Source organism: Rhinolophus hipposideros, assembly GCF_964194185.1.
Source record: "Rhinolophus hipposideros genome assembly, chromosome: X".
Taxonomy (NCBI): Eukaryota; Metazoa; Chordata; class Mammalia; order Chiroptera; family Rhinolophidae; genus Rhinolophus; species Rhinolophus hipposideros.
This window is the reverse complement of record NC_138046.1, coordinates 32,555,206-32,575,501: the sequence shown is the minus strand read 5'-3', so window position 1 is coordinate 32,575,501 and position 20,296 is coordinate 32,555,206. Positions and strand designations below refer to the sequence as shown.

Here is a 20,296-nt window from a genome sequence, read left to right as displayed (position 1 = left end):
TCTGTTACTTTCTAGCTGTGTGACCATGGAGAAGTCACTTATCATCCCCACTCCATTCATTAGTTTTCCCATCTATAAATAAGGAAAATAGTATCTATACCTCATAGTGTTGTGAGAATTAAATGAGATATAATGCGTGCAAAGAGTTTGAATTATTGCCTGATCACAGTAAATTTTCGATACATTGAGATTTAAAAAATAGTATGACCTTATATAACTCAATATTATTTATACAAAGATTCCTAATTTTCACTCTTGACCAGATTAGTCATCACTGTGCTAGAAGCTGGGCTATTTCTTCCTTATATGAACATTTTATAAATGACTCACCTCCATCATTGTCCAAGTTATCTCCACAAAGCATTTCCATGACAACATTGCAGCCTGTCCCACTCCAACCCACCTGACATACACAGTGCCAACCATTTTGATCTAGGGTACAGCGCCCATTTCCAAAGCAGAGCCCTGGGCAGCCATCTGAAAAGACAGCAGAGAGTAACAATCATGGAGACATCAGAATGGGATTGGCCAAAAATGCTGTATCTCCCTATAGAGAAGCATCTACTCATCTGGGCTCTGTTTAGATGAGGTGTTGAATAAGTGAAAGAGGAGCTTGCTTATCAAAACTATCCAGGGAACTTGTTATCCCTTACTCTGCTGTGCTTTTCCTTAGAGCCAATTAAGCATTATTAATGTTAATCCCAATTCCCAGCCTCTGGTTCAGATAGAATGAAAACTATGGTGGGGATAAGAAATGTTATTTTGTTTATTTTTGAAAAAAAATATTTCCTCATTTCAATCAAAAATAGATGGATAATACTGTATCTAGTGATGGCCAATAATCTGGGAAAAAGCAGCAGTTTCTATGAAGAGAAACTTCCCCTACTTTTAGTCTGTGTGGATTTTCCCTTAGAATGTATGGCTTTGGGACTCCATATGTTGGTGTACAGTTCAGACCATACCATTAAGTAAGTATTTGCTCATATAGTGCCATAAAATTGCTGCAGTTCCTTTATATATATTCAGTTTTTCTCTTCAAGATTATTAATCTTAGAGCTAAGGATTGAATTTTTACTTATCTGATTATCTCTTTGGGAAGCCAGCAGAATATTATGCCAGTTTGTTTTACAAATATTTATGGAATTAGTGCATGCCAAATTTAGACTTACAGAATTCTAGAGAATAAATGGATAAATTTAGTCAAGAGGAAAGTGTTATGCTTAAATGACTTCTGTCCATTGACAAACCACAAACACTGACCATGGTCTCTGTTCAGACTTTTAATTTCTCAGGGATATCCGACTACTCTTTCTACAAGTAGTTCAGAGTTAGGCTATTATTCCAAAGGGCAACTGTGCATGTGCCAAGTGCTCAGTGGGCAGATGAACAGAGACAGCAATAATGGCATAGAGCTTCTGGAAATATTACCAGTAGCAATACAAGACCAGATCTGGATTTTACTGGAGATAGTCTGATTAGTAGTCTTTTCATTTTCTGTCTTTGTAAGAAAATTCCAGAAGTGTAAAGAGCAAAGGGATGTTTTACTTTAAAAATCTGTAGACGTAACCCAGTGTTCCTTCAAAATGGTTTTCCAAGCAACTATCAACAGACCAAAGGAAGAAAAACCTTTAAAATGAAGTGAAAGATGGCTGTTAGAAAATATGACAAGATTATTATACAGTTGTCCCTCAGTATCCATGGGAAATTAGTTCCAGGACACCTTGAGGATACCAAATTCCATGGATCCTCAACTCCGTTATATAAAATGGTATAGTATTTGCAGATAACCTATGCACATCCTCCCATATATTTTAAATAATCTCTAGCTTTTATAATACCTAATACAATGTAAATGCTATATATATAGTTGTTATACTATATTGTTTAGGATCAACAATTTTTTTGCTAATATTTTCAATCTGAGTTTGGTTGAATCTGCGGATGTAGAACCCACAAATATGGAGGGCAGCTGTGTGTGTGTGTGTGTGTGTGTGTATACACATAGTCACACACTGCTTAATGATGGGGATAGTTCTGAGGTATGTGTCTTTAGGTGATTTTGTTGTGCAAACATCATTGAGTGTACTCACATCATGAACCTAGCCTATTACTGTAATTGTATGTGCATACTTTTATATGATCATTAGTGCAGGTTTGTTTACATCAGCATCACGACAAACATGTGAGTAATGCATTGTGCATTATCATGGCTAATAGGCGATAGAAATATTTGTCTCCATTATAATCTTATGAGATCACCATTGTAAATGCAGTTCATCCTTGACCAAAACATCATTATGTGGCACATGACTATATATTCCTCAAGAATCGATATAGGATGAATATATGTGTGTGCATGTATATATATATATATATATATATATATATATATATATATACATATATATATATATAATTTCTTTCTTATATATATTTATATATGATATATAAATTTATATATATATATTTATATATAAGAAATAAATTTATCTAGTTCCATTCTCATGGATATACAAAGGATAAGAGAATTTAGGGATAATTTGGAACGTATTTAACCTTCTGAGGCTGAGGTCATGAAAGGCATTAGGATATCCAACAGAAAAACCCTTCATGTCTCTATCAGAGACACTGAGTGGGGGGTGGATGATGGAGTACTTATAGAAGAACAATTCTTCTGACCTTCTAAGGACTTGGAGCTATATTGTTAAGTTAAAGAAAAGGTTCAGTTGTCTACCTAAACCTAGTTAATTTAATAATTACCTATCTTTGTTATACACACACACACACACACACACACACACACACACACACACACACACACAGCTCAACTTAAAGACCAAGAAGATTACTTCTTAAAACTTCTTATCAATCCATTACATGCTATGGCAAAAAAATGACGCTTGGAGGTTGTTAAAACAAATTAATATTTAGTCTGACTATTGCAGCATGAACTTGATAATATTACACTTAAAACTGTCAAAATGAAAGGAAAAAAACAACAACCTTTCTTTTCCCACATGCATATTTTCCATTTAAAATAAAACTAGTGAGAAAAATCTTACCTCGGACAGCATCTAAGTAGTGAGCTAAAAAGGGGGGAAAAGAGTGATTAAATGAATTTCTGGGAGACCAAAGCTATACAACATGTACTAATGGTTTACCATCTGCTGCCTGGAAAAAGAACAGTAAACTGAACTGCTGAATGCTTGCAGCTCAAAAGTTAGTACACTGGCCTGTGTAGTTTGTAAATAACATTTTCTGTAGGAAAGATATTAATGGCTTTTCTGCAAGAAACTCTATTAGGTTTCCTAAAAAGTGTCACATTTCATTAAAAGTATAAGAAATACATTTTTACCTTTCAGTAATAACTTTTATGAAAGAGCACTACCTTGAACTTCTTATTAATAATATCTTTAGAAGGGAGATCTTGAGTAAACACCTTTGGTAATCATCACAATATTTAAAATCTGTTATGCGAAGGCAATAAACTTACTGTAGTGCAGGAATGTAATTACTTAAGCTGCATCTGAATCTCACCCCTCACCAGCTTTTTAATGAATCTTAAATATTTTCCATAGTCACAAAACAAGACTTACTGTACCTTTAGTAGAGTAGCAATGCAGTTTATTAAGATTATATATTATGTATATTACACATTACTTTGGCAGGTTCCAACCATTGTAACAAAATATCTCCACCTAATAATGGAAGCTATAGTAAAAATTGGGGGAGAAAAGACCCTCAAACAATGAATTGGGTGTCCAGAGGCCCATGTTTGCCTTTGCTCTGCATGAATTTTCTCTGTGCCCATGGAATGCCACTGGAGCACTCTGTGACCCACTTTCCTTAGCTGAGCAGTGGGAATCATACCTATCCTTCTGTATATGCAGGAAACCTTTGTGGCAGATATGGGTCAAGGGCTTTGATTTTTTTTCAGAAAAATAAAGTATTTTAAAATTGAAACCATTAGTGTTTTTTATAGTGTGAAGACCACGTGATAGATTATTCCATAGGTTTTCTCATACATACAGACTGTTCTACCAGGCAGCATCCTGAAAATTAGTGAAATTAGTGTCACTGGATGAGAGAGGGTGGATGCCTCAGTACAAACTCTCTCTGATACCCATGGAACAATCCGACACAGATGTTCTGTTGATGGTAAATCAAGAGTATCTTCCTCATATACATTAAAAACAGCCCCTAGTGATATCAATTGGCCCCTGTTAAAGTTGTCCCAGTTAATGAAACTGCCTCTAAGTACTTTCAACGGAAACAACTTATACTTTTCAAAAGGAAAAGTGGGCAGTAAATGTTACCTTCACAATAAAAGCACTTCTCTTATTAACTAACGGCATTTTATTCCAATGTATCATCTTTCATTTGAGTAACTCAAAGTACTTGAAAGCAGAAAATAAAAAGAATACTGAAGTAACGAGAAAGGAAATGACAAATATTATCAACAAAAGAGGAAACCTCTCAGTTAATGAAACTTTCAAACTATGGCTAACCCTTCTCCTTCTCTCCTCCAACCTGAAAGTCTATGAAAAGCCTGATGATTGACTCGCTAGACTGTATTTACTTCTTCAATTAATCCAATTTACTTTTTTCAAAGTATGGTAGTACTTACCAATTGTGCAGTGGTCGCCCTCCCATCCAGGGCTGCACTCACATTTTCCGTCTTTGCATTGGCCATGCTCAGCACAGTGAGAATGACAGGAGCGTTCTTCACATGTTGGTCCTACCCACCCTTCTTCGCATTGACAAATTCCCCTTGAGCAGACTCCATGGCTACCACAGTCCATGGTACATAGCTCTGTGAGGAATTAAAAGGATATATATTTACATATTTTATTAAAACCAGAGTCTACTATATCCAAAAGATATTTGAATCACCAAAATGTCACAAAGACCTCTAGCATTTGAGTGAATGTACAAGGAACTCTGTAAAAGAGACAGATAACTATATACATATACATATATATATATATACACACACACATATATATATACACATATATATATATAATTGTAGTTGACATGCATTATTTTTTTAATTAATTTTATTGGGGTGACAATTGTTAGTAAATTTACATAGATTTCAGGTGTACAATTCTGTATTACATCGTCTATAAATCCCATTGTGTGTTCACCACCCAGAGTCAGTTCTCCTTCCATCACCATATATTTGATCCCCTTTACCCTCATCACCCACCCCCCACCCCCCTACCCTCTGGTAACCACTAAATTATTGTCTGTGTCTATGAGTTTTTGTTTCTCATTTGTTTGTCTTGTTCTTTTTGGTTTATATACCACATATAAGTGAAATCATAGGGTTCTCTGCTTTTTCTGTCTGACTTATTTCACTTAGCATTATTCTCTCGAGATCCATCCATGTTGTCACAAATGCTCCTATATTATCTTGCCTTAAAGCCGAATAGTATTCCATTGTGTATATGTACCACACCTTCTTTATCCATTCATCTATCGAAGGACATTTTGGTTGTTTCCATGTCTTGGCCACCGTAAACAAAGCTGCAATGAACATTGGCGTACACGTGTCTCTATAGAGAAATGCTTTTATGTTTTTGGGGTAGATACCCAGGAGAGCGATTGCTGGGTCATATGGTATTTCTATTCGTAATTTCTTGAGGAACCTCCACACTGCCTTCCATAGCGGCTGCACCAGTCTGCATTCCCACCAACAGTGTATGAGAGTTCCTTTTTCTCCACAGCCTCTCCAACACTTGTTACTATTTGTCTTGTTGATGAAAGCCATTCTGACTGGGGTGAGGTGATATCTCATTGTGGTTTTCATTTGCATTTCTCTGATGATTAGCGATGTATGACATGCATTATTGTTCAGGTTCAGCTTCAGGTGTACAGTGCAGTGATCAGGCATCTACATCATCCCTGAGTTGGTCTCCCTAATGGGACAAGTGTCCATCGGATACTCTACAAAATCTTTACAACATCATTGATTACATTCCCCAAATTGACTTTTGTATCCCCGTGGCAATTAAGAATAGAGACAGTGGAAATGTAATGGCTGTGTGCGATGTCAGAGGGGTAGTAGATGGGGGGAGGGCATTTATACTGTGTGAGGAATATAAATGATAAATGCCTGTTACATTGTTTAGTACAACTGAAACTAATAAAAAAGGAAAAAAAACAAATACAAAAAAGAGATATTTAAGTCTCTAAGTATAAAATAAACTCTAAGTCAAAGTGATTCTGAGAAGTTCATAAAATGATAATGGCATTCAAGGTTTAGAAGTGAAGTCAATGCCAAACAAACGTCAAGTAGGTTTCATTGAAATTCCTTAAGATCACAAATAAAGTTGCAGAGATTTTATGATGCCACAAGAAATCATTGGGGGGAAAACACACACACACACACACACACACACACACACACACACACACACACACACACAGTACAATAATGACCTAACTTCATTCAGGAAGAGAGGTTCTACAATTGGAAAGATAACTTTCTAATAAAATTCATCATATAAAAAGGTAAAGCTGCCAATATTGATAATCAACTGGTTTCCCTAATCATACTAACAATATTTGCATTTACTTTAAGCATTTAAAATGACTCATAGTTGGTTAAAATACAGTCTTTTTATCTCAAAATGTCACTCAATATTTAGTCCATATCATCAATGTAAATACTGGCTATGCTGAGGTTCTCTCCATTGTCCCCTGACTTTTTGTTGAGAAATGCTGATTATTAATAAAATTATTACAGTAGAGAAGCCAAAATAAAAGCTTGGCACGTCTTTTTTTTTAATTGAATACTCTTGTTGGAGGTGGAGAAGGGAGATAAAAGCCTAAGAAATGCAATAGGCTTTGAATACAATTGGCCATATATCCTTGAAGAGGGTGTTCTGGAGGTCAAATTGTCTATCTTCCATAGTCTTAAGTTCTGAAACTGATATTTATATATTAAGAGGTATTGACATGTGATATCAGTATTACTCTATATTACATGTAACAAAGGTCTTTATATGCAACAATGGTTTCCACTCTATAGAGAGCAGAGTTATTTTTCAGTGGGTGAGAATATTCTTTTGATAAAGCCATGGTTATGGATTTTACTACTATGCAGATCAGTTTCTTCACTTATTCACTCTAAAGTATTCTTTGAGAGTCAAGTTATGATAGAAAGAATAGTGGATATGAAATAAAGATTCCTCTACGTGAAAGCTGTGTAAGGCAAATTACTAACATGCTCTCTTAATCTCTGTTTGCATAACTACACAATGAAAGTAATGTTTACACCTTATAAGTCCATTGGACAGATTTCAGATATATTTTGGAGACAGAACCAACAGTATTTACCCCTCAAGATTGGATATGGGGAATGAAGAAAAGGGAAAAATAAAAGTTTTGGCTTAAGCAAGTGGATGGATAATGCTGGCATTAATGAAATTGGAAAGGCTGAGGGAAGAATAAGGGTGGAAGATCAAACATGTCAACTTTGAGATAACATGTAGATAGCCAAGTGAAGATGTCAACTAAGCAGTAGGATATATGAATTTGACAGGCTAAGGTTGGATATATGAAATTCACAATCATTAGCATATAGGTGATATTTAAAGACATGGGACTGGATGATATCCTATAAAGAACAAAGAATAGAAGAGCCTCTGGAATGAGTTCTGAGGTATCCCATGATTTAAAGATAAGGTAGAAAAAAAGGAACCATCAAAAGAGAGTGGGAAGGAGAGGGCAGTGAGTGATAGGAAATCCAGGAAATTGTGGTGTAACAAAAGCCAAAAGGGGACATTTTTTCAAGAAGAAGGTAGTATAATATTACCGATAGGTCAAGTAGGACATGGGCAGAAAAGTACCTATTTGATTTATCAACATGGAAATTGTGGGTGACTTTAGGAAGAGTTATATTGATAAAGTGGTAGTTGGAAAACAATATTGAAATGGGTGGAAGGAAAGAATGAATGGAAAAGTGTGTGGGATTACCAGGTTGTAAGAAAAGTCCAGGGCTCATAAAATACAAAAAGGAGGCATGGCCTAATAAATGGTAGGTCAAGTAGGTTAATCTTGAAATGGCACTATTTTCTTATCTTTGTTCTGAATCTCTGATTGATAATCTGGATTTGTAATTTCAGCTCTTGTAGTCAACCTGGAATTGTAATTATGCTCTCTTTAGTGGCCTCCCCCAAGACACTAAAATCTGAACTGAAAGAGCCTTTCTAAGATTAGGAAGTTAAATTGGTGAGAGCCAATCAGGTCAGAGCTAACTGAAACAATTAGAGGTAAACATTTTGCATATTTTGCTTTATACAACTATAAATTTCAGGCGTAGAGGAGTATATCATTATAGTGATTTCCTAAAAAATAATAGGACTAGATGAAGAGTATCAGCAAAATGTCAGACTGGGCTATCCTTAAACCATCTCGATATAAATCCTTAGAAATGTTGAATATAATGTAATAATTTTTAAAACTGCATGTCTTAGCTCACAAGACAAGAAATTCTCGTGTCAGAAGTAAAAAGGATGCTAACAGCCAAAGAAGTAAACATATAAGTTAAACCTCTGGCGGCCTTGCGGTATTATTATACCCAGTAATATCTAGGGTATTTATGTACACAAAGGGAAAATAGATAAGGTCTTTGGACCATTTAAGATGGGGAGATGGACTGAAATTCCTGCAGAAAGCAAGGACCCCTGAAATATCAGTTAACTGGAAACTAATAAACTATCCACTATCTCAGAGAGATAGCAAGGAAGTATTGACTAAATTAGTATTATTATTGTAGTAGTAGTAGTAGTAGTAGTAGTAGTAGTAGTAGTAGTAGTAGTAGTAAATTTGAGGGTTAGAAAATAATACTGAAATAAAATTCTGCTTAATAATAATTGTGCGATGGGAGTGCCTTGAGTGAAATATTTCTGAAGCCTGATTATTCAGGAGTTAGGTAAGAGATACTTTGTCAACTATGCATATAAAAATTTACAGTTGTAATTCTGTTTCCAGTATTGTGACCTAAGAATCTCATCTCTTCTGATGAGAACTAGAATATCTAGACAAAATATATTTTAAAATATGTTAGAAGTTACTAGAGTTCACAAAAAAGGAAGGAATTATTGGGCCAAGTTTCAAGAGAAAAAGAAAACCCAGAGAGGAGAGTCTGACATTTATGGATGCTTTTCCTCTAGAAGTGTCCATTGATTCTGGTAGAGCTGCAAGCTAAACTATCTGCATTTTTGTATGAAACATCATTTTTACTTGATAAATGGGTGACAAACTATTGTCATTCAGACATTTTTTTGAAAGTGAAAGAAATAAGCTTATCACTTCAAGGAAAACTGACAGTATTTGTTAATAATGATAAAATTTGAGCTTTCAAACAATAAATAGAATTTTGGTGACTTGTAGCTGTCTTACAAACTTGATAGCTTCCTAATTCTTGACACTTCTGATGAGATTCGGGGTGATATTAACAAATGTGGTTTTTAATATTATGTAATGAAATGTATTAACATATAGATCTGTGTAATATGATGAACAAGGATTTCTCAAATGAGTAATTGATGATGTTACAAAATTATCCATTTGAATTGCAAGATATAGCAGTAGATTTCAATATAACAGAGTATGAAAAGTTCATTTCATAGTATCAGATTTCATGTTGCAACTAACCTATAGGAAACTACCCTTTGTTGATTTTGAATATTTCAATATCCAAGAAGAATGCCACAATTATCGTAAAACACTATTAAAATGCTTTTCACTTTTTCAACTCTGTATCTATATGACGCCTTATTACCTTCATATACATTAATCAAAACAGTATATTGCAAATGACTGAATGCACTTCAATGAGAATTTCACTTTTCTCAATAGATATTTTTGTTTTGCAAAATAGTGTTATTTTTCATAAAATATATTATTTATGTTAACATGTAATGGGTTTATTATTGTTATTTTTAAATTAACTACTAAATAAAATCTTTCTAAATCTCAAAAAATTAAAAAAATTAAAAAAGTCATGGATTACATAAAAATTATATTGGAAGTTAGGAAAAATAAAAATATCATTTATAAAAACTTATGGAATGCAGCTTAGACAACAACATAAAGGAAATTTACAGCCTTACATACATTTAGAAGAAAAGGAGAACAACTAAAAATTAATGAACAGTGTCCAACTCAAAGAATTAGAAAAATGACTGTATATAAACGGTAGGAAACAATAAAGTTAAGAGCAGAAGTTAAATCAGAAACAAAGAAACAATAGAGAAGATCAACAAAAGCAAACTTTGTGTTTTTGAGATGAATAATAAAATAGAGAAATCTCTGGCAAGGTAGAGAGAAAAAAAAGGAAGGAAATGATACAAATAAACAAAATTAACATTAAAGATTAAACTATAAAAACAAATAAGAGTGCTATAAACAACTTTATGCTAGTAAGTTTGATATCTTAGAAAAAATAGACACTTTCAAGGGAAAAATGTACTTGAGAAGAAATAGAAGACCTGTATACACGTTAAAGACATTGAATGTGTCTCAGATGACCATATATAGATATGTATACATGTGTACACATATATACATATACACATATATACATATCATCACGGGATGTGGAGTGCAGCATAAGGAATAGAGTCAAAGGAATTGTAACAGCTATATTCGATGTCAGAAAAGTAGATGTTTTACTGGAGATCTTAGTAAGGCAACCAAAAGTATAAAATGTGTAACACCTGGAAAGGAAGAGACAAAATTGAATATACAGGTAAACTACGAAAATTAGAACAGAGGACAGCAAGGTTGTTGGATACAAAATCAATAGAAAAGAAAAAAAAAACATGCCTATATATCACGACTGCCAAATTAGAACATGTAATTAGTATATATATATATATATATATATATATATATATATATATATATATATATATATATAAAATTCATAATAATAAATCAAGCAAAAAAAGCTCAACATTCTTTTATACAAAATTTTAAAACTTTTTGAATTGAAGATGACATAGAAAGACTCAATCAATGGAGAGATATACTGTGTGCATAGCTCACAAGGCTCAACATCATTAGGATGTCAATTTTCCTCTACTGTTTGTATAAATTCAATGCAGTTCCAGTCAATATCCCAACAACATTTTTCATAGGGCTTGAAAACCTGATCCTAAAATCCATATGGAGCAGAAAAGACTAAGACTACCCAAACATTTTGAAGAAGCATATTCACTGATGTGTGTGTGTGTCCTAAATAAAATGTACATCAATAGGAAAATGAACATATTAATTTTGATGTATTCATACAATATAAAAACACAGCAGTTAAGTTGAATAAAGTAAAGGTACATACCTCAATATTGATAAACCTTAAAAACGTAATTATGAAGGAGGAAAGCCGGTTATTTATAAAAATTAAAACACATGCAGAACAATATTTTAATATATTATATGTAATATATACTTATTTGCAAAATCCTAAAAATTGGACCACAAAAGGATACACGGGACTTCATTTATATTTGTTAACTTTTGAAGCTAAGTTGTGGGTTGTTAATTATGTTATTTTATATGCCTGGAATATTTAATAATAATTTACAAGAGAACAAAAATGAGAGAATTAGTATGGAACAACTGTCTTTAGGTACAGTTCTATTAAACAAGTGGAGATATGACTTAACCTAATTCTTGCTCCAACACAAAGCCCTCCACAGATACAAGCCACTACCACTAATATGAATTACAGTTTCAGTGCTGCAAGTATCCAGGTGGGCAGCAATATCCTCATGAATAAGGGAATCTTCTAGAAAATAAAGTACTACACATGGAGGAGCAGATCTTACACAATAAGATTGTGAAATGCATCAATACTCCAGCAATCATACCCTGCTCCAAATGGAGTTTCTGGACTAATTTTCAGATAGGTATGGGGGGGAATAGTGACAGAAAACAAGTATTGGCAACTGTATAATTTATTAACACGATGGAAAGATATTTACTCTAATATGTTAGTATCATGAATAGCTGTATTCTATGTGTAATATTTTCTATCTGGTTGAAAATACATTACCATTATAGGCTACGAAAAGAACATGAAAAATACAGGCAGACACTTTAAAGTTCTACTGAGACATTTCATTTTTAGTAAGTTTCTATTTTTTAATTTATTGGGGTGACAATTGTTAGTAAAATTACATAGATTTCAGGTGTACAATTCTGTATTACATCATCTATAAATCCCATTGTGTGTTCACCACCCAGAGTCAGTTCTCCTTCCATCACCATATATTTGATCCCCTTACCCTCTTCTCCCAACCCCCACCCCCTTTACCCTCTAGTAACCACAAAACTATTGTCTGTGTCTATGAGTTTTTGTTTCTCATTTGTTTGTCTTGTTCTTTTGTTATTTTTGGTTTATATACCACATATCAGTGAAATCATATGGTTCTATGCTTTTTCTCTGACTTATTTTGCTTAGCATTATACTCTCAAGATCCATCCATGTTGTCACAAATGTTCCTTTATCATCGTTTCTTACCACTGAATAGTATTCCATTGTGTATATATACCACAACTTCTTTATCCATTCACCTATTAAAGGATATTTTGGTTGTTTCCATGTCTTGGTCACCGTAAGCAAAACTGTAATGAACATTGGAGCACACGTATCTTTATGTATAAATGTTTTCAGTTTTTTGGGTAGACACCCAGGAGAGAGATTGCTGGGTCATATAGTAATTCTACTCGTAATTTTTTGAGGAACCTCCACACTACCTTCCATAACGGGTGCACCAGTCTGCATTCCCACCAACAGTGTATGAGAGTTCCTTTTTCTCCACAGCCTCTCGAACACTTGTAACTATTTGTCTTGTTGATGATAGCCATTCTGACTGGGGTGAGGTGATATCTCATTGTGGTTTTTATTTGCATTTTTCTGATGACTAGTGATGTTGATCAATTTTTCATCTGTCTATTTGCCATTTGTATGTCCTCTTTGGAGAAATGTTTCTTCAGGTCCTCTGCCCATTTTTCAATTGGGTTGTTTGTTTTTTTATTGTTGAATTTCATGAGTTCATTGTATATTTTGGATATTAGCCCCTTATCAGAGGCATTGTTTGCAAAAATCATCTCCTATTCACTTGGTGGCCTCTTTCAGTTTTTTGGGTAGACCTCTTATTTTGTCGATGGTTTCTTTTGCTGTGCAGAAGCTTTTAAGTTTCAGAGTCCCAATCATTTGTTTTAGCTTTTACTTTCCTTGCCTTTGGAGTCAAATTCATAAAATGCTCTTTGAACCCAAGGTCCATAAGTTTACCACCTATGTTTTCTTCTATGTAGTTTATTGTGTCAGGTCTTATGCGTAAGTCTTTGATCCATTTTGAATTAATTTTGGTACATGGTGACAGATAGCAGTCCAGTTTCATTCTTTGGCACGTGGCTATTTATTTCTCCCAGCACCACTGTCTTTTCTCTGTTGTATGTTTTTTGCTCCTTTGTCAAAAATTACCTGTCCATATTTATGTGGTTTTATTTCTGGGTTCTCAATTCTATTCCATTGGTCTATGTGTCTGTTTTTCTGCCAATACTATGCTGTTTTGATTATGGTAGCCCTGTAGTACAAGCTAAAGTTAGGCAGTGTAATACCTCCAATATTGTGCTTTTTTCTTAAGATTGTTTTCGCTATACAGGGTCTTTTGTGGTTCCAAACAAATCTGATGATTTTTTGTTCTATTTCTTTAAAAAACGCCATTGGGATTTTGGTGGGGATTGCATTAAATCTGTATATTGCTTTGGGTAATATGGACATTTTAATTATGTTGATTCTTCCAATCCATGAGCATGCAATGTCTTTCCATTTCTTTGTGTCTTCTTCAATTTCTTTCAAAAATGTCTTATAGTTTTCAGCATATAGGTCCTTCACATCCTTGGTTAAGTTTATTCCTAGGTATTTTATTCTTTTTGCTGCAATTGCAAAAGGAATTGTTTTTTGTATTTCTTTTTCTGAGATTTCATTGTTAGTACATAGCAATGCAATGGACTTTTGTACGTTAATTTTGTAGCCAGCAACTTTACTGTATTCGTTGATTGTTTCTTATAGCTTCTTGGTGGAGTCTTTAGGGTTTTCTATATATAGCATCTTGTCATCTGCAAAGGGTAATAATTTAACTTCTTCATTCCCAATTTGGATGCCTTTTATTTCTTTCTCTTGCCTGATTGCTCTGACAAGGACTTCCAAAACTATGTTGAAAAGCAGAGGTAATAGGGGACAGCCCTGTTGTGTTCCTGAACGTAGAACAAAGGGTTCAGTTTTTCACTATTAATTATGATTTTACTGAGGGCTTATCATATATGACCTTTATTATGTTAAGGTATTTTCCTTCTATACCAATTTTATTAAGTGTTTAAATCATAAATGGTGTTGTGTCTTGTCAAATGCTTTTTCTGCATCAATTGATATAATCATATGATTTTGTGCTTTATTTTGTTTATGTGATGTATCACATTGATAGATTTGTGGATGTTGAACCATCCTTTGGCTCCGAGGATGAACCCCAATTGGTCGTGATGGATAATCTTTTCAATGCATTGTTGTATTCAATTTACTAGAATTTTGTTTAGGATGTTTGCACATGTATTCATCGGAGATATTGGTCTGTAGTTTTCTGTTTTGTTGTTGTCCTTACCAGGTTTTGGTATGAAGGTAATGTTGACATCATAAAATGAGTTTTGAAGTACTGTATCTCCTTCAATTTTTTGGAAGAGTTTGAGTAGGATTGGTATTAGATCTTCTTTGAAGCTTCGGTAGAATTCACTAGTGAAGCCATGTGGTCCCGGACTTTTGCTTTGGGAAGGTTTTGAATGACTGATTCAATTTCGTTACCGGTGATCGGTCTGTTTAGATTTTCCAGTTTTTCATGGTTCAGCCTTGGAAGGCTATATGTTTCTAAGAACTTGTCCATTTCTTCTAGGTGATTGAATTTGGTGGTATATAGTCCTTCATAGTATTCTTGGATGATCCTTTGTATTTCTGTGTTGTCCGTGATAACTTGGCCTTTTTCATTTCTGATTTTGTTAATTAGTGTCTTCTGTCATTTAATCTTAGTGAGTCTAGCCAAGGGTTTGTCAATTTTGTTAATCTTTTCAAAGAACGAGCTCATTGTCACATTAATATTTTTATTGTCTTTTTGTTCTCTATTTGATTTAGTTCTGCTCTTGTTTTTGGTATTTCCTTTCTTCTGCTGACCTTGGGTTTCACTTGTTCTTTTTCTAGTTCTGTAAGGTGTAACATGAGGTTATTTATTTGGGATTTTTCTTGTTTTTTGAGTTAGGCCTGTAAGATCTAAATTTTCCTCTTAAAACTGTTTTCGCTGCATCCCCCAAATTTTGGTAGGATGTATTTTCATTTTCATTTGTTTCTATGTATCTTTTGATCTCCCCTCGAATTTTTCCTTGACCCAGTTCTTCTTTAAAAGTATGTTCTTTAATCTCCATGTATTTGTGTTTTTTCCTGCTTTCTTTCTGCAGTTGATATCCAATTTCAAAGCCTTGTGATCAGAGCATATGCTTCGTATAATCTCAATCATCTTAAGTTTGCTGAGGCTGATTTTATGTCCCAATATATGGTCTATCCTTGAGAATGTTCCATGTACCCTCGAAAAGAATGTATAGTCTGATGTTGTAGGATGAAGTGCTCCATATATGTCAATTACGTCCATTTCATCTAATGTGTCATTTAGGGCTGTTACTTCGATATTTATTTTCTGTTTGGTTGATCTATCCATAGCTGTCAATGATGTATTTAGGTCCCCTAGTATAATTGTGTTTTAGTCAATTTCTCCCTATAGTTTTGCTAGTAGTAGCTAGTAGTAGCTAGGTATATCTTGGTGCTCCCTGATTGGGGGCATAAATATTGATGACTGTTATTTCTTCTTGTTTTACATTCCCTTTTACCATTATGAAATGTCCATTTTAGTCTCATGTTATCTTTTTCACCCTGAAGTCTGTTTCTTCTGATATCATTATGGCTACACCTGATTTCTCTGGGTACCATTTGCTTGAAGTGTCGATTTCCACCCTTTCACTTTGATCCTGTGCTTGTCCTTGTAGCTCAGATGTGTCTCTTGGAGACTGCAAATGGTTGGGTTTAGTTTTTTGATCCAATCTGCTTCTCCGTGCCTTTTTATTGGTGAGTTTAGTCCATTTACATTTACGGTGATTATTGATACGTGAGGATTTCCTGTCGTTCTGTCTTCAGTTTTCTGGTAAGACTGTATCTCCATTGTTTCTTTGCCTTTTTGTTGTTGTCTATTATTTCTGTGTGGTGGTATTCCATGATGTTTCCCTGTGTTTCTTTTTTCTATTACAATATATATTTCAGTTCTGGATTTGTTTTGAGTGGTTACCCTTAAATTTATGTAAAAGAAAGTTTGATATTTAGAGTATTCCATTTTCTTCAGCACGATTACTTTCTCCATTCCCATATTCTGGTTCACGCCTTTACTCTCCCCCTTTTTATGTTTCGGTTGCCACAAATTGTCCCTGTTGATGGTGGTTGAATAGCCTCCTTTAGTATTTCTTGTAGTGCAGGTTGTGTATTAGAAAATTCCCTCAGCTTCTGTATGTCTGGAAAGGTCTTTATTCCTCCTTCATATTTAAAGGATATCTTTGCTGGATATAGTATTCTTGGCTCATAATTTCTCTCTTTCAACAGTTTGAATATTTCTTTCCACTCCCTACTGGCTTGTAGAGTTTCTGCTGAAAAATCTGATGATAATCTAATGGACTTGCCTTTGTCGGTTACCGTCTTCTTTTCCCTGGCTGCCTTGAGGATTCTTTCTTTGTCGATGATTTTAGACAGCTTCAATACAATGTGCCTTGGAGAAGTCCTATTGGGATTGAAGTAATTAAGTGTTCTTTTTGCTCTTTGGATTGGAGTATCCAGTTTTGTCCACGAGTTTAGGAAGTTCTCATGCACAATTTGTTTGAATATATTCTCTGTTCCCTTCTCTCTTTCTTCTCCTTCTGATTTGCCCATTATTCTTATATTGCTCTTTCTGATGGAGTCAGAAAGTTCTTGTAGAGTTCTTTCATTTCTTTAAGCCTCAAGTCTCTTTCTTCTTCCTTCCATGTCATTTTTAGGTTTCTATCTTCGATGTCACTGATTCTTTCCTCCATCTGGTCAACTCTACTACCTAAGCTGGCTATTTCATTCTTAATTTCTTCTATTTAGTTCTTAATCTCCAGAAATTCTATTTTTTTCTGTTTTAAAATTTCAATCTCTTTCGTTAAATGGTCATATTTTTCTTTGATTGTGTTTCTGAGTTCATTAAACTGCCTGTCTGTGTTTTCTTGCATCTCGTTGAGTTTTTTCATAACTCCAATCTTGAATTCTCTGTCATTTAAGTCACATATTTCCATATCTTTAAGTTTGTTTTCTGAAGACTTTTCACTATTTCTCTGAGCTGTCTTGGTTATTCATGTCAATTACTGATTTATTATTTCTCTTCCTAGATATCTACAGGAGTGGTTTCTGCAACAGGTTGATAGGGAGAGGTCTTTCTTTTGTTTTCCAGTACTTGTTGGTAGAATGTTTTATTTTCTCTACGACTTCAGCCTTTTTTTTCTCTCTCACACGGTAGTGCTATGTTTTCTCGGCACTATTCCAGCTTCTCTCACAATGGGGGGATTCCCTGGGAGACTGCTTCTCATCTGTTAATAGTTCATCTGGGTCACATGGCACAGTGTCCGTGTGTGTATGTGGAGAGCTTTTGAAGTTTCAAAGAGCTTTCTGCAGCATATTCAGAGCCCATATGTTTCATCAGTTCTGTTTACTCCTGCAGGGATCCACCCAGATAGGTGGGGCCAGGGATGGGTTTGATTGTGAGAGGTGGCCCAGAGCAATGGCGGTGACCACCACCACAGCCGGTCCCGCTTCCACATCTCCCTCCCTTTTGCCGGAACTAGTTGGGCTGCGAATCTGTGTCTGCGGTCCACAGTTCTCATAACAGCAAATATTCTGTTCTTTTGATCTGACACTTCTACTGTTCTGCTTCTAGCACTGGACAGGTGGGACTGTGCTGAGCTTTGGGAGGGTAGGGAGGGAGCGGCTAGTCTCAGTGCCTAGGGTTTCCGTTTTCTGCTCAGCAGTGAGGGCTTAAACCACTGTTTTCAGCCTACTTCCCTCAGTCTTTTTTCCGAGGTGTCTGCCGTGAGCGTTGGGTTCAGCCGTGTCATATGCTGCCCCCTCAGCCCTGTGGGTCATAAGCGGAGCCCTAGTAGTCCGTGTTATTCCCTCTCCTGCAGTTGTGGTAGTTCCAGGATGCAGCACACTCAGAGCACTGAGCTTGGTCTGCGTCCTGCACCCGAGCGTATCCATCTCCGCACTTCTCCCTTCCCTTCTCTCCCACTTGTGTGTTTGGCCCACCTTTAGGTGAATTCAGTAGTGGGCCTCTTTGTCTTGCCTGTCTGCTGTGCAGGGAGTCCGTTGTGGAGTTATAGCTGTTCGATTAGTTGTAAATTTTAGGGGAGAATTACAAAGGCTCATCTCACGCCTCCATTTTGATAGTAAGTTTCTTTACGCATGTCAACAATGAACTACGCTTGTACAAATTGAACTAGGATACAACCGAAGACTTCTTTGTTGCATGCTGACAAAGAACAATTTGATTAAACAGTACACCCTTCAGAACTTCCCTGAGAATAATTTCTCTGGGATATACATTTTAGACAAAATTTCCCAGTAAATTCTGTAATTCTTGGCACTTTGGCTGTGCCCAATATTAAACAATGATAATATTGGGCACCCCAAAGTCTTAAATCTGGATGTCAGTTAGGTTCTAAAATATGTATTTATGTATACTTTCAATAATATAATATGACATTCTAAACAAGGAAAGGACACCTTTGATGTAAAAATTCATACAAAAATAAAGAAATGATTACATGTACATTTGCCTAGCATCTAGTAGAATGAGTTAACAACCAAAAGAAATCAGGCTGGGTGGATAAGGAAAATCAAGAATTAAGTATGACTTAACCTGAATAGAGACCTTCTGTTTGTTATAGTATAATACAATTTTTGTTGGGGAAACTATGAGGAATTTCTTATTGTTCTGTGTGATTAATGTGGGAAATACCATAAGAGTAAGGGGAAAAAGTAAGCTGATTTGGTTAAGTGTGGGCAATGCCAACTTTCCAGAACCACTTAAGGGGTGGAAAGTTTTTACAGTGTATACCAGACTCTTCACTAAAATCAAGCAGTGAAATCAACCAAGATTAGTAAATATTAAGAACAAAAGCTGCGTACTTGGTATTACTTTTTCAAATATTTGAATCATTTTTTTCCACTTTCAGTTCCTTCCATTCTTTAGTGTTTGACATTCCCCTTGAGAGTGTGACTATTATAAATAAATGTTAACATTATAGAACACATGTTCGTGCATGCATGTATGCACACAGATATGCACACACATGCACACACATAGTTTTATGTCTCTATGTCTTTGAAAGCAATTAGAAAAATGTTAGTTAATAATGTATCTATTTTATTGCATAATTAACTTCAACACCATCTCCACCCAGTCTTTACAAGTACCTTCACAAAGATTTGGTTTTACTATGCACTATATCTCACATTTTCTGTTTGAGGTATAATAATGTACCTCTCATTTTAACATAGAAAACTTATGACATAAGCATAACACTTGTCCCTCAGCCCCAGCATTACAATGGGCTTCAATGTATTTTAGTAATCTTAATGTTATCTTACATTTGAATAGTAATCTGGTTGGAGAGATTACAAAATGTCAGTTAGCTCTTTCTGTACAAATAGCAACATATAAGCAGGAGTAACAACAACAAAAATATAAACACACTCCAACCTATAAAAATCTTAAGATGAATCTCAGATTCTTGATGGATTAGAGGAAAAATCTGAAGAAATCTAAGATCAAAAGATTATGGTTATTATATGGAATTGGATTTCCTTTATATAACGGTGAACTGTTCTTTAGTAAATCTGAAAAAACCTGACGGGCAGAAAATAGCATGCCTTGCTTACAATCTTTGCATTTGATAAAATAGTCAGCTGTTTTGTTTTTTTTCAATATCTAGAAGTTTCCTTTGAAATAAATTGTTTCTTTTTTGGCCAAATTAAATATTCTCCCATAACTCTAGAGGTCATACTTTGCTTAGCTCAGTGATCAAAGACTGGAAGCATGAGGCTGAGGTGAACCTCTACTCATTCATGGCTATGAAATGCAAGACTGTGTGTCAGTCCTTTGATTATGAACCCAAC

General features: G+C 34.8%; 1 protein-coding gene across 5 annotated transcripts in view; it reads right to left on the bottom strand.

Moving 5' to 3' along the window:
• TENM1 (teneurin transmembrane protein 1) overlaps positions 1-20,296 on the bottom strand; it is a 1,334,622-nt gene that overhangs the window by 266,127 nt on the left and 1,048,199 nt on the right. For all 5 annotated transcript variants that reach the window (XM_081042768.1, XM_081042771.1, XM_081042770.1 and 2 more), the window contains 3 exons: positions 4,628-4,813; positions 3,063-3,086; positions 331-477 (listed from right to left, as the gene is read on the bottom strand). In XM_081042768.1, the coding sequence (XP_080898894.1) occupies positions 331-477; positions 3,063-3,086; positions 4,628-4,813 (357 nt within the window). The remainder of the gene's footprint in view (positions 1-330; positions 478-3,062; positions 3,087-4,627; positions 4,814-20,296) is intronic.